The following is a 13,824-nucleotide window of genomic DNA, read 5'->3' as shown; positions in this document are numbered from 1 at the left end:
TGAGATTTTTGCTTAATAAAACTGCTGCTTGTCATTTATTGTCTCAAAAAGTTTGGCATTATCTCATTATTTTGATTTGAAGTCTATTTTCCAGAAAACTAGATATTATCTCAAAAATGTCAGTTTGAAGTCTATTATCGTCTCATTATGTTGACATTATGTCAAAAGTTCTGTTTGAAGTCTTCGCTTATCTGAGGATTTGGACGTTATCTCAGTATTTCAATTTGCCGTGCATTTTCCAGAAAAATAGTCAGTCTGTTATTATCTCAATTTTGACACTATCTCAAAATTCTGACATTATTTCAATTTGAAGTCTATTATCCATAAAATTAGATATTATCTCAAAATGTGAGTTTGAGATCAATTTGGACATTATCTCAAAACATTTCTATTTGAGGTTTTCACTTTACCTCGATTATCTCCAAATTGTCCAGTTTATAGTCTTATCTCAAAATTTTGACATGATCTCCGATGTCTATTATCCAGAAAAATAGAAATTAGAAAATTATTTAAAAATGTCAATTTTAAGTCTGTTATTATCTCAGATTTTGCCTCAGAATTTCTGTTTGAGGTCTTCAATTCTTATCTCAAAATGTTGACATTATCTCAAAATTTCAGTTTGAAGTCTTCACTTGTCTCAAAATTTGGACATTATCTCAGTATTTCATTTTACCGTCTATTATCCAGAAAAATAGACATTGTCCATGTCAGTTTGAAGTCTATTATTATCTCAATTTTGACACTAACTCAAAATTCTGACATTATCTTGGTATTTCTGTTTGAAATCTGTTATCCAAAAAATTAGAAATCATCTCAGAATTGTCAATTTTGACATTATCTCAAAAAACCTGTTTGAGGTTTTCACTTGATCTCAATTATCTCGAAATTGTCCTGTTTAAATTCTTATCTCTCTCATCTCCGTATTTCAATTTGATGTCTATTATCCAGAAAAATAGAAATGAGAAAATGATCTCAAAATGTCAGTTCGAAGTCTATTATTATCTCCATTTTCTATGTCTTCCATGTCCATGTCTTCACTTATCTCAAAAGGTTGACATTATCTCAGAGTTTCAGTTTGAAGTCTAAACTAAAGTTCATTTACATGCTTTTATGGCAGCGCCCATATGTTTTTTTTAATTCCAAAGCCAGGAAATGCTATTATAATAGCAGCTACAAGGCACCATGATCACTGGAATGGAATATTTGAAAGCACATATGGTCTAGATGTTCAGGTTTTCACAAACCGGACACGCACGAGTACAAACCAGCAGCAAAAACCTCTGAAACCTTTTCTGCATTTGCTTGAACCAGGATGAGGGTCTGACAGCGTGAATACATTGAGCACTATAAATAAGCCAGGATTGCACTGGAGTTGTAATGATCCCCTGTAGTGAATTATGTATGATTAGCTCCTTGCTTTGTTTATGCTCATTAACACGGAAGCGGCCTCCTTTGTACTCGCCCTCTAATCATATCAAGCCATCTGCTTGTGATGTTAATCTCATTTGAAGCATCTTTGCGCTGATTTTTCTATACATCACGGGGCAAGAAAGTGATTACGAGTAAACAATACTTTGCGAGTACAATCCGAGCTTCCCGATCCTTCATATATGTCTCCATGCGCTAGGCGATGGGTCGTGTCTCAATCAGCGTAACAGTCTCTTTGTCCCTTTGCCCTCGTACACGTCAAGACTTAAAGAACACGCTTTGCTTTACGAGGTGTTCTGTTATACGTCCCACGTTGATAAGCTCACACGTAATTGGATATCGTCTTCTTTTGTTCTGCCAGCTAAGAGAATGGGATTACCTGAGTGATTTGGGATGCTGTCGATCATTAGTTATCTGTAGCACTCGATGTTTGCTTGGCCTGGTTTGAAGCCCATTGTAAACGAATGTGTGGCACACTGTGGCTCAATTTATTTCGGTAAATATTCAAGATTAAATATTTCATTTCTCTCTTCTTTTTTTTCCTTCCCTTTTATTTATTTTTTCTTTAACCCAGAAGTTACTGCTTGAGGGCAACTCCATAGTAACAGTGACACAAATCAATTTTAGGTCATTCCTATCCTGTTAACTTTTGATCCTAGCGTGTCTTGGGTTTATTGATTATTAGTGCCAGTGCAAAGCACTTACATTTGTCATGCAAAAAAAAACCCCTGCTCCGGCCGGATCGCTTTGAGGTCACCTTTCCGTAAAGAACGGAATTCTGTAGCACTGAACGTTTTAGGCTTCAGGATACAAATCCTTTATTATGGATTTTAAGTGAAACATTACCTTGCTGTTGTGCATTCTGCTGTTTTGCTTTCCCTTACCTCTTATCCTCATGCATGTTTTTGGGGGTGTGGTTTAGGGAATTCGGAAAGATGTGAGGTGTCACATTGGGCCCTTGAGCAAAGCTCGTAGTTCTTTAAGTTATATCTCAGTAATGACAAAATCAGCCATGTTATAATAAAGCTAGCTGTGTGTTGTCTACAGAGTACACTAGAAATTTTATTAGCTAATAAATAATTCAAGCAGAGTAACAGAGTAACACTTTTGCCAGAGTAACAGAGTGTCTCTGGTTGTATCTTTCCTTCAACTGCAGTATGATGGAATATACAAAAATGGAAGCTAATAAAATCCTAGGTAAACATAGTATGTCTCCCAACCTACACTACTGTAACATGATATTCGTATATACAGTATATTGCCAAAAGTATTCGCTCACCCATCCAAATAATCAGAATCAGGTGTTCCAATCACTTCCATGGCCACAGGTGTATAAAATCAAGCACCTAGGCATGCAGACTGTTTTTACAAACATTTGTGAAAGAATGGGTCGCTCTCAGGAGCTCAGTGAATTCCAGCGTGGAACTGTGATAGGATGCCACCTGTGCAACAAATCCAGTCGTGAAATTTCCTCGCTCCTAAATATTCCACAGTCGACTGTCAGCTGTATTATAAGAACGTGGAAGTGTTTGGGAACGACAGCAACTCAGCCACGAAGTGGTAGGCCACGTAAACTGACACAGAGATGTCAGCGGATGCTGAAGTGCATAGTGCTAAGAGGTCACCAACTTTCTGCAGAGTCAATCGCTACAGACCTCCAAACTTCATGTGGCCTTCAGATTAGCTCAAGAACAGTGTGCAGAGAGCTTCATGGAATGGGTTTCCATGGCCGAGCAGCTGCATCCAAGCCATACATCACCAAGTACAATGCAAAGCGTCGGATGCAGTGGTGTAAAGCACGCCGCCACTGGACTCTAGAGCAGTGGAGACGCGTTCTCTGGAGTGACGAATCGCGCTTCTCCATCTGGCAATCTGATGGACGAGTCTGGGTTTGGCGGTTGCCAGGAGAACGGTACTTGTCTGACTGCATTGTGCCAAGTGTAAAGTTTGGTGGAGGGGGGATTATGGTGTGGGGTTGTTTTTCAGGAGCTGGGCTTGGCCCCTTAGTTCCAGTGAAAGGAACTCTGAATGCTTCAGCATACCAAGACATTTTGGACAATTCCATGCTCCCAACTTTGTGGGAACAGTTTGGAGCTGGCCCCTTCCTCTTCCAACATGACTGTGCACCAGTGCACAAAGCAAGGTCCATAAAGACATGGATGACAGAGTCTGGTGTGGATGAACTTGACTGGCCTGCACAGAGTTCTGACCTCAACCCGATAGAACACCTTTGGGATGAATTAGAGCGGAGACTGAGAGCCAGGCCTTCTCGTCCAACATCAGTGTGTGACCTCACAAATGCGCTTCTGGAAGAATGGTCAAAAATTCCCATAAACACACTCCTAAACCTTGTGGACAGCCTTCCCAGAAGAGTTGAAGCTGTTATAGCTGCAAAGGGTGTAAAGGGTATTATATTATTATTTCAGGCCACATGACTTGACTTGATGGTTTTGGGGAAAAAAGGATAGGGAGTTTTGGAATTTTTTCTCATCCCTCAAATCAAGTCAAGTCAAGCATTTATTGCCATTGAATGAGTGTTTGAGTGTGCCCCAGTCAAAACCACTCGGGTTTACTGATCAGAAGGTCGGAGGTTCAAGCCCCAGCACCACCAAGCTTTCACTGTGTTATGTATATAACGTGTAATGTATATGTGACAAAAAAAGGCTTCCAAAAAAGCATGCTTGAAGTTTGAATATATTTCAGATTGTTTGAAGCTCCTTCCCATTTCTACCAAACGACAGCTTCATTCATCCGTAATTTAGATTTTTTTTTTTCCTTTTTTTTTTTTGACTCTGGTCTTCTAATCTATTTGTTATCATTTTAAATTCTTTAGAAAAAACCTTCCTCTAACTTGACCTTTGACTCCTCAGCACCTGAAGGCCGGCCCTCTGAAGGACCCATTGCTGGATGACCATGGCGATTTCAAACGTATGGAAGTGGCCATGAAAAAGATCGGCCTGGGCGACGCTGAGAAGCTGGATATGTTCAGGGTGGTGGCTGGTGTCCTTCACCTCGGCAACATCAACTTCGAGGAAGCGGGCAGCACTTCAGGTAAGAATCGGAGAGATGGGATTAACGACCTCAATCTCTGGAATAGGGGGTGAGAGAGATGACGTATCATATCGCGATCAATATTTTGACCTGACATCCCAGTATGTCATCCATTTATAGGTCTAAATGTAATGTGTGTGTAGAAAAGACAAAGAAATTCCTCATGTTAGTAAAACGGCAAAGTGTAGGATCTCTTGCCTTTATAACAAATGTAATCATTACTTTCATTCTTAACCCCCCTTAAACCAGCTTGCCATTTACAAAAAAAAAAAACAAATCCCAGTGAGATTTTGTGTCCTCGTAAACATCCCATAGTGAACGTTAGACATTTTTTGGAAATAAATCCACCTCTGAACGCTTTACTGTTTCCCAGATGAAATCTTAATGCCTGGTTGTTAAATCTAAAATATATCAAATCAGTTCAAAATTGCTTTTTGGATGTGTGGATAATGCAACCCTGAGCGATGATTTGGGTGGTAAATTCTGCTTCACTGGCAGTTAAAGCATCAAAAGCCCTTTTAACGTCCCAAACAGAGCTTCCAGAGACAATTTATTGACCTTCAATGAAGAGAACAGAGGCTTTCTGCACTCGTTTTAATGATATATAGAGTTTAGAGCATATCTGTTGTAACTAAACACGCAGTATCTTCCGTCAGTCACAGTTAGTCTTAGTCTTACCCTTTAAGACCTTGTTCGTTCATCAAGTTAGTCTTGTATGCAAATTAGTTATAACAGGACAAATTCAAATCCAAAAAGTTCCTTGTTCCTCTGCTTAGTCCTGATGAGATTGACAGTGTTTCATAGACACAAAAGAAAGAACAGCTCTAAACTGGGATTTTTCCTCTTTTCCCCGGTTCTAGTACGCACATTTACACATTTATACCTTTCGAATTCTCCATTCTGATTGGTCAGAATATTACGCTTTAACATATTACGCTTTAACATAAAGCTTTAACTTTACAATGTCCGACAATGGATTATCTTCAGGATGTCCATGTCAAGATGGATTTTGTCTAATTAATAAATAAAATAAAATCAAATAAAATCAAATAAAATAAATAAACAGATGCTAAAATACAGGAAGTAGCTTCTTTATGACTGCAGTGAATGTAACAATAAATGGGGAAAAATAATCTGTCATTTTGGCAAATTGCTGTAGTTTAAAAGGAATAAAACACCAGACTGTAGAAGATCAATTACCACACACACACCGATCAGCCATTACATTATGGTTACTGATAGGTGAAGTGAATAAGACTGATGATCTCCTCATCATGGCACCTGTTAGTGGGTGGGATATATTAGGCAGCAAGTGAACATTTTATCCTCAAAGTTGATGTGTTAGAAGCAGGAAAAATGGACAAGTGTAAGGATTTGAGCGAGTTTGATGAAGGGCCAAATTGTGATGTCTAGACCACTGGATCAGAGCGTCTTTAAAACTACAGCTCTTGTGGGGTGTTCCCTGTCTGCAGTGGTCAGTATCTATCAAAAGTATTCTTTAAGTCCTGTAAGTAATGTATGGAGGCCTGCTGCTAGCATCTTGGTGCCAGAAACCACAGCACACCTTCAGGCATCTAGTGGAGTCCACGCCTTAACGGATCAGGGCTGTATTGGCAGCAAAAGGGGGACCGACACAATATTATGCAGGTGGTCATAATGTTATGCCTGAACGGTGTACATTACAGCACAGTGGAATTCTTTTCTTCACCTATCCCAGCTTGGAGTAGTTGGGCAGCTATGATACAGTGCCCCTGGAGCAGAGAGGGTTAAGGGCAAGTGGCAGTCCTGGGGCTTGAACCCTGATCATCAACCCAGAGCCTTAACCACTTGAGCCACCATTGCCCCACTGTAACAGTATTGGATTTCTAGATAAATCCATCCACGAATGCTTTTTTTCAACCTTTTTTATCACACAGTTCAAGTCTTATGCGAGGTTAGATTAAATACGGTTTCCCGCTGTGTTTGAGAGAGCGACACTGCGGACTTTAAAGAGCTCCTGATAGACAGGCTTGCGGTGCTGCAACAGAGCAAGTCGCTTCTCTGTCTTTTTTTTTTTTACCCCACAGACAAACTTCTCCTCAGCTTGTGTGTGATCCTGTTTCCCACCTCACTGTGATCGATTGCTTTAATAACGCATGCGACTCAGAGCTCATCCAGCTGAGTCACGAAACACAATCAGTCATCACTCTTAGCCTCTTCGTAGCACAGACGGCTTTGTAGCGAAACTCTAACGCTGATGTAGCAGCTACCTCTCGGGTTGAAAAACCTCGCTCGGGTGAATCACTGTCCTTCGTCCGTTTGCGTAACTTTCCCGATGAGGGTGTGTCAATGACTCGGACAAGTCAATGATGTCACATTAAATGATCATAAATCATCAAATAATTGAGCAAATAAAACATTGTACATGACGGTCAACCTCATTTACCTCATCATAGTCATGTTTGGTGTGGCAAAGGTTTCTGGGAGATGGGAATGTAATAACAAAATGTCCTCAGAGAGGAGGTAGGTGTGATGTCCTTGACTTTCCAGCTCTGGTGAGAAAAGTGATGTGAGCTTTCTCTCTGCTGCTTTTCCCCCTTCTACTAATGATGCCCTGTGGGAAACACAACACACTTCGTTGCCATTTATTAACACCGAGCTCGGTCACTGGTTCAGAGGCCACTTAATAACCAGTGATTGGTCATTTGAGACATGCTGAAGGGGAACCTACTCTACATAAGCATTTACTGTGGACATTACCATTTACTACTGGATCAGATACGTATTAGTGAGTTAAATGTCTTCCTTGATTTGTTTTATTCCTCACCTTCATTCAGTTTTCGGACATCTGATACTTCAGAGAGTTGCCCCATTCCCAAAGGAGACCTCCTTCCCCAAATATCCTCCCTCACTACAACACCCCCCCCCCACCAAAACATTACACTTCCTTCCGTCTTTCCTTCCTTCCTTCTTTTTTATTCTTTCCTTCTTTCTTTCTTTTCATCCTTCCTTCCATCCTTCTTTCCAGAGACAGACAGACAGACAGATAGAGACAGAAAGAGAGATATGGAGATATAGAGAGATAGAGATCTACAGACTGGTAGATATAGAGGGAGAGATGCATAGAAATATACATAGATGAAGAGAGCTAAAGAAAGATAGGTATAAAGAGATGGATATAGAGATAGGGATATATGGATAGAGATAGATATAGAGAGATTGAGGGAGAGAGAGCGATAGGGATAGCTAAAGAGAGATAGATATAGAGAGTTAAATGAAGAGAGGGAGAGCTAAAGACAGATATAGAGAGTTGGGTATAGAGAGGTAGGTTGATGGATAGCGAGATATAGATAAAGAGATATAGAGGGGTAGGAATAGAAAGACAGAGATGGATAGAGAGAGAGAGAAATAGGGCGGGCTAATGACAGGTAGATATAGAGGGAGAGATGGACAGAAATAGAGAGAGAGAGAGAGAGAGAGAGAGAGAGAGAGAGATAGATAGATAGATAGATAGATAGATAGATAGATAGATAGATAGATAGATAGATAGATAGATTCCCTGTGCACCAGAGGGAAGTACAGCGAGTTACAAGGGAGATGGCTAAAACAAGTCGTGACAAGAGGGAGGCGTGCATAAACAAGAGATCGGACCTAGCCTAGATCCTTGAGGTACACCATTTCTCAAATGGATAAATAGAGAGAGATTTATACAGAAAGAGAGAGACATATAGAGAGATAGGGACAGAAAGAGAGAGATGGATAGAGAGAGATTGAGATATAGAGAGATAAAGGGGAGAGGGAGAGCTAAAGACTGGTGGATATAGAGGGGGAGATGGATAGAAATATAGATATAAAGAGATAAAGACAGACAGTTATAGAGTGATGGATATAGATAGATAGATAGATAGATAGATAGATAGATAGATAGATAGATAGATAGATAGATAGATAGATAGATAGATAGATAGATAGATAGATAGATAGAGATGGATATAGAGTTAGAGAAAGAGATGGGTAAAGAGATGTAAAGAGATAGATAGAGAGAATCTGTGTGCCAGAGGGAAGTACAGCGAGATTTAAGAGAGCGAGGGATAAAACAAGTCGTGACATTTCCTAAGAAGGAGGTGTACAATAACAAGAGATGGGACCTAGCATAGATCCTTGAGGTACACCATTTCTCAGCTGATGTGATGTGACTGGTGTTTGTGTTCTGTAGCCAGAGACGTCTCTGTAGCGGACGTTTACTTTTGGGACACGCGAGCACTGGAGACATGTTTTCGGAGAGGAGGAAGTTCTGCTTTCAGGTCGTTTCATGTGGAATCCTGGGCGATGTTTATATGTCTAGACTGCACTGCTCGCTCTGTCTCTTCGTTTGCTGTAGAGTGTGTGTGTGTGTGTGTGTGTTCTCTGTAGCTGTACGTGTTTCTAGTTGCCGTGAAATGAAGAACTAGAGTCTGTGGCAGTATTGCTCGGCTTTTTTTAATTTCCTGTGTGTGTGTGTGTTTTCCCAGGTGGCTGTAACTTAAAGAAGCAGTCGAGTCAGGCTCTGCAGCACTGCGCTGAGCTGCTGGGGTTGGATGAAGAAGATCTACGAATCAGTCTCACCTCCAGGGTGATGCTCACAACAGCAGGAGGCGCTAAAGACACTTCTATCAAGTGAGACCAACTCTCACACACACACACACACACACACACTCACACACACAAATGGAGCTGTAAGAAGCATTTCTCTGAATTGCCTCTTAACTCCTATTCACTGCCATTTACGTGGATGTGAGGAATCCTCCTGTTTTAAAAGCTTGCACATGCTCATCACAGAAATGCCAGGAACGAGGAGATCTGGACATTTATATATATTTATTATTCTTTCTGGAATATTCTGCTTTTCAAGATGGAGGTTTTCACATCTGTGGTCCGAATCCGAGAAAAAAGGGCTTAATCTCGGGGAATCTCTTAATCTGAGAATTCTTACCAGCTGAAGGAAGGAAGGAAGGAGGGAAGGAAGGAAGAAGGAATGAAGGATGGAAGGAAAGAAGGAAGGAAGGAAGAATGGAAGCAGGGAAGGAAGAAAGAAGGAAGGAGATAAGGAAGGAAGGAAGGAAGGAAGGAAGGAAAAAGGAAGGAAGAAAGAAAGAAGGGAAGGAAGGAAGAAAGAAAGAAAGAAAGAAGGGAAGGAAGAAAGAAAGAAAGAAAGAAAGAAGGGAAGGAAGAAAGAGAGAGAAAGAAAGAAAGAAGGGAAGGAAGAAAGAAAGAAAGAAGGAAAGGAAGAAAGAAAGAAAGAAAGAAGGGAAGGAAGAAAGAAAGAAAGAAAGAAAGAAAGAAAGAAAGAAAGAAGGGAAGGAAGAAAGAGAGAGAAAGAAAGAAAGATGCGAGGAATCCTCCTGTTTTAAAAGCTTGCACATGCTCATCACAGAAATGGCAGCAATGAGGAGATCTGGACATTTATATATATAGATATTCTGGAATATTCTGCTTTAATATTAGGAGGTGTTCACACCTGTGGTCCGAATCGGAGAAAGCAGATCTGTGATTGGGGATCCACGTGTAACTGTCGATATGCTGAGTTTACGGAAGGAGTCTCCAGTTTCGGTGCTTCAGTTTTCCGACACGGGAAAGTCTTTGGGTTTCTGTGTAACGGGACAAGCCGCACTTAAGGAGAGGAAATAAAACAGTGACTGGAAAATAACGAGGAATTAAGAGGAAATAACGAGGGATGTTAAATGTAACTACAAACAAATCAATCAAATCCTCCTTTAAAACACACTGCTTCCCAGTCCTGCACTTTCATGCTGTTTAAATCTCAGACACTGCTGCTCTTCTCATACCGTGAGTTTTTTTCTCACGCTGTTCCTCTTCTTCTTCTCGTCTCGAACCTGCTGCCAACATCCCAGAATCAGTCAATGGCATTTTGTCAGCGAGGCTGCCGTTACAGACGTCTGCCTCATAAAACTCGTAGCCGCGCGCTCGTTGACCTTTTCGTGAATGCTGCACCGGGTGATAAGACAGGAAAGGATGAGAGAGAGAGCTAGCGGAAGGCTTCACATACACACAGATACACACACACACGCACACACACACACAGATACACACACACACACACATAGATACACACACAGATACACACATACACAGATACACACACAGACACGCACACACATACACAGATACACACACAGACATGCACGCGCACACACACACACACACACACACAGATACACAGATACACACACAGACACGCACACACACAGATGCATGCACGCACACACACATACACACACAGACACGCACACACACAGATGCATGCGCGCACACACACACATACACAGATACACACACAGATGCATGCACGCACACACACACATGCACGCGCACACACACACACACAGATACACACATGCACACATGCGCATACACACACACACACAGATGCACGCACGCACACATTCACACATGCACACACTTGTGTTGTGTTGTGTTGTGCTTTGCTGTGTTGTGCTGTTGTGTTGTGCTGTGTTGTGCTGTGTTGTGTTGTGTTGTGCTGTGTTGTGTTGTGTTGTGCTGTGCTGTGCTGTGTTGTGTTCTGTTGTGCTGTTGTGTTCTGTTGTGTTGTGTTGTTGTGTTCTGTTGTGCTGTGTTGTTGTGTTCTGTTGTGCTGTGTTGTTGTGTTCTGTTGTGCTGTGTTGTTGTGTTCTGTTGTGCTGTGTTGTTGTGTTCTGTTGTGCTGTGTTGTTGTGTTCTGTTGTGCTGTGTTGTGCTGTGCTCTGCTGTGTTGTGCTGTGCTCTGCTGTGTTGTGCTCTGCTGTGTTGTGCTTTGCTGTGTTGTGCTGTGCTCTGCTGTGTTGTGCTGTGCTCTGCTGTGTTGTGTTGTGCTCTGCTGTGTTGTGCTTTGCTGTGTTGTGCTGTGCTCTGCTGTGTTGTGCTGTGTTGTGCTGTGCTGTGCTGTGTTGTGCTGTGCTGTGTTGTGCTTTGCTGTGTTCTGTTGTGTTGTGCTGTGCTGTGCTGTGTTTGTGTTGTGCTGTGCTGTGTTCTGTTGTGCTGTGCTGTGTTGTGTTCTGTTGTGTTGTGCTGTGCTGTGTTCTGTTGTTCTGTGCTATGCTGTGTTCTGTTGTGCTGTGCTGTGCTGTGTTGTGCTGTGCTGTGTTGTGCTGTGCTGTGTTCTGTTGTGCTGTGCTGTGCTGTGCTGTGTTGTCTTGTGTTGTGCTGTGCTGTGTTCTGTTGTGCTGTGTTCTGCTGTGCTGTGCTGTGTTCTGTTGTGCTGTGCTGTGTTCTGTTGTGCTGTGCTGTGTTGTGCTGTGTTCTGTTGTGCTGTGTTCTGCTGTGCTGTGCTGTGCTGTGTTGTGTTGTGTTCTGTTGTGCTGTGCTGTGTTCTGTTGTGTTGTGTTGTGCTGTGCTGTGTTGTCTTGTATTGTGCTGTGCTGTGTTCTGTTGTGCTGTGTTCTGTTGTGCTGTGTTCTGCTGTGCTGTGTTCTGTTGTGCTGTGCTGTGCTGTGTTCTGTTGTGTTGTGCTGTGTTGTGCTGTGTTGTGCTGTGCTGTGTTGTGTTCTGTTGTGCTGTGCTGTGTTGTGCTGTGCTGCATTGTGTTGTGCTGTGTTCTGTTGTGCTGTGCTGTGTTGTGCTGTGCTGTGTTGTGTTCTGTTGTGCTGTGCTGTGTTGTGCTGTGCTGCATTGTGTTGTGCTGTGTTCTGTTGTGCTGTGCTGTGTTTTGCTGTTCTGTGTTCTGTTGTGTTGTGCTGTGTTCTGCTGTGCTGTGCTGTGCTGTGCTGTGTTGTGCTGTGCTGTGCTGTGTTGTGCTGTGTTCTGTTGTGTTGTGCTGTGTTCTGTTGTGCTGTGTTGTGTTGTGCTGTGCTGTGCTGTGATTGCTGTGCTGTGCTGTGCTGTTCTGTGTTGTGTTGTGCTGTGTTGTGCTGTGTTGTGCTGTGCTGTGCTGTGCTGTGTTGTGCTGTGCTGTGCTGTGTTGTGCTGTGTTGTGCTGTGCTGTGTTCTGTTGTGCTGTGTTGTGTTGTGCTGTGCTGTGCTGTGCTGTGCTGTGTTGTGTTCTGTTGTGCTGTTCTGTGTTCTGTTGTGCTGTTCTGTGTTCTGTTGTGTTGTGCTGTGTTCTGTTGTGCTGTGCTGTGTTGTGCTGTGTTCTGTTGTGTTGTGCTGTGTTCTGTTGTGCTGTGCTGTGCTTGCTGTGCTGTGCTGTGCTGTTCTGTGTTCTGTTGTGTTGTGCTGTGTTCTGTTGTGCTGTGCTGTGCTGTGCTGTGTTGTGCTGTGCTGTGCTGTGTTGTGCTGTGTTCTGTTGTGCTGTGTTGTGTTGTGCTGTGCTGTGCTGTGCTGTGCTGTGTTGTGCTGTGTTGTGTTGTGCTGTGCTTGCTGTGCTGTGTTGTGTTCTGTTGTGCTGTTCTGTGTTCTGTTGTGTTGTGCTGTGTTCTGCTGTGCTGTGCTGTGTTGTGCTGTGTTCTGTTGTGCTGTGTTGTGTTGTGCTTGCTGTGCTGTGCTGTGCTGTTCTGTGTTCTGTTGTGTTGTGCTGTGTTCTGTTGTGCTGTGCTGTGTTGTGCTGTGCTGTGCTGTGCTGTGCTGTGTTGTGCTGTGTGCTGTGCTGTGTTGTGCTGTGTTCTGTTGTGTTGTGCTGTGCTGTGCTGTGCTGTGCTGTGCTGTGCTGTGTTGTGTTCTGTTGTGCTGTGCTGTGTTGTGCTGTGCTGTGTTGTGTTGTGTTATGCTGTGCTGTGTTCTGTTGTGCTGTGTTGTGCTGTGCTGCGTTGTGCTGTGCTGTGTTGTGTTCTCTTGTGCTGTGCTGTGTTCTGCTGTTCTGTGTTCTCTTGTGCTGTGTTGTGCTGTTCTGTGTTCTGTTGTGTTGTGCTGTGCTGTGTTCTATTGTGTTGTGTGCTGTGCTGTGCTGTGCTGTGTTGTGTTGTGTTGTGCTTGCTGTGCTGTGTTGTGTTCTGTTGTGCTGTGTTGTGCTGTTCTGTGTTCTGTTGTGTTGTGCTGTGTTGTGTTGTGTTGTGCTGTGCTGTGCTGTGTTCCGTTGTGCTGTGCTGTGCTGTGTTCCGTTGTCTTGTGTTGTGTTCTGTTGTGTTCTGTTGTGCTGTGCTGTGTTGTGCTGTTGTGCTGTGCTGTGCTGTGTTGTGTTCTGTTGTGCTGTGTTGTGCTGTTCTGTGTTCTGTTGTGCTGTGTTGTGTTGTGCTGTGCTGTGTTCTATTGTGTTGTGTGCTGTGCTGTGTTGTCTTGTGTTGTGCTGTGTTCTGTTCTGTTGTGCTGTGCTGTGCTGTGCTGTCCTGTGCTGTGTTGTGTTGTGTTGTATTGTGCTGTGCTGTGTTGTGTTGTGCTGTGTTCTGTTGTGTTGTGTGCTGTGCTGTGCTGTGTTGTCTTGTGTTGTGCTGTGCTGTG

At 42.8% G+C, this 13,824-nt stretch overlaps 1 protein-coding gene across 10 annotated transcripts in view; it reads left to right on the top strand.

The window, feature by feature from the left end:
- The window catches only part of myo6a (myosin VIa), a 108,403-nt gene that overhangs the window by 36,453 nt on the left and 58,126 nt on the right, over window positions 1-13,824 (top strand). For all 10 annotated transcript variants that reach the window (XM_058391778.1, XM_058391784.1, XM_058391783.1 and 7 more), the window contains exons 11-12: window positions 4,299-4,479; window positions 8,970-9,114. In XM_058391778.1, coding sequence (XP_058247761.1) covers window positions 4,299-4,479; window positions 8,970-9,114 — 326 coding nt within the window. The remainder of the gene's footprint in view (window positions 1-4,298; window positions 4,480-8,969; window positions 9,115-13,824) is intronic.

Source organism: Hemibagrus wyckioides, linkage group LG06 (genome assembly GCF_019097595.1).
Source record: "Hemibagrus wyckioides isolate EC202008001 linkage group LG06, SWU_Hwy_1.0, whole genome shotgun sequence".
NCBI lineage: Eukaryota > Metazoa > Chordata > Actinopteri > Siluriformes > Bagridae > Hemibagrus > Hemibagrus wyckioides.
Note: the sequence above shows the minus strand (reverse complement) of the source record. Positions and strands in the feature narration are given on the sequence as shown.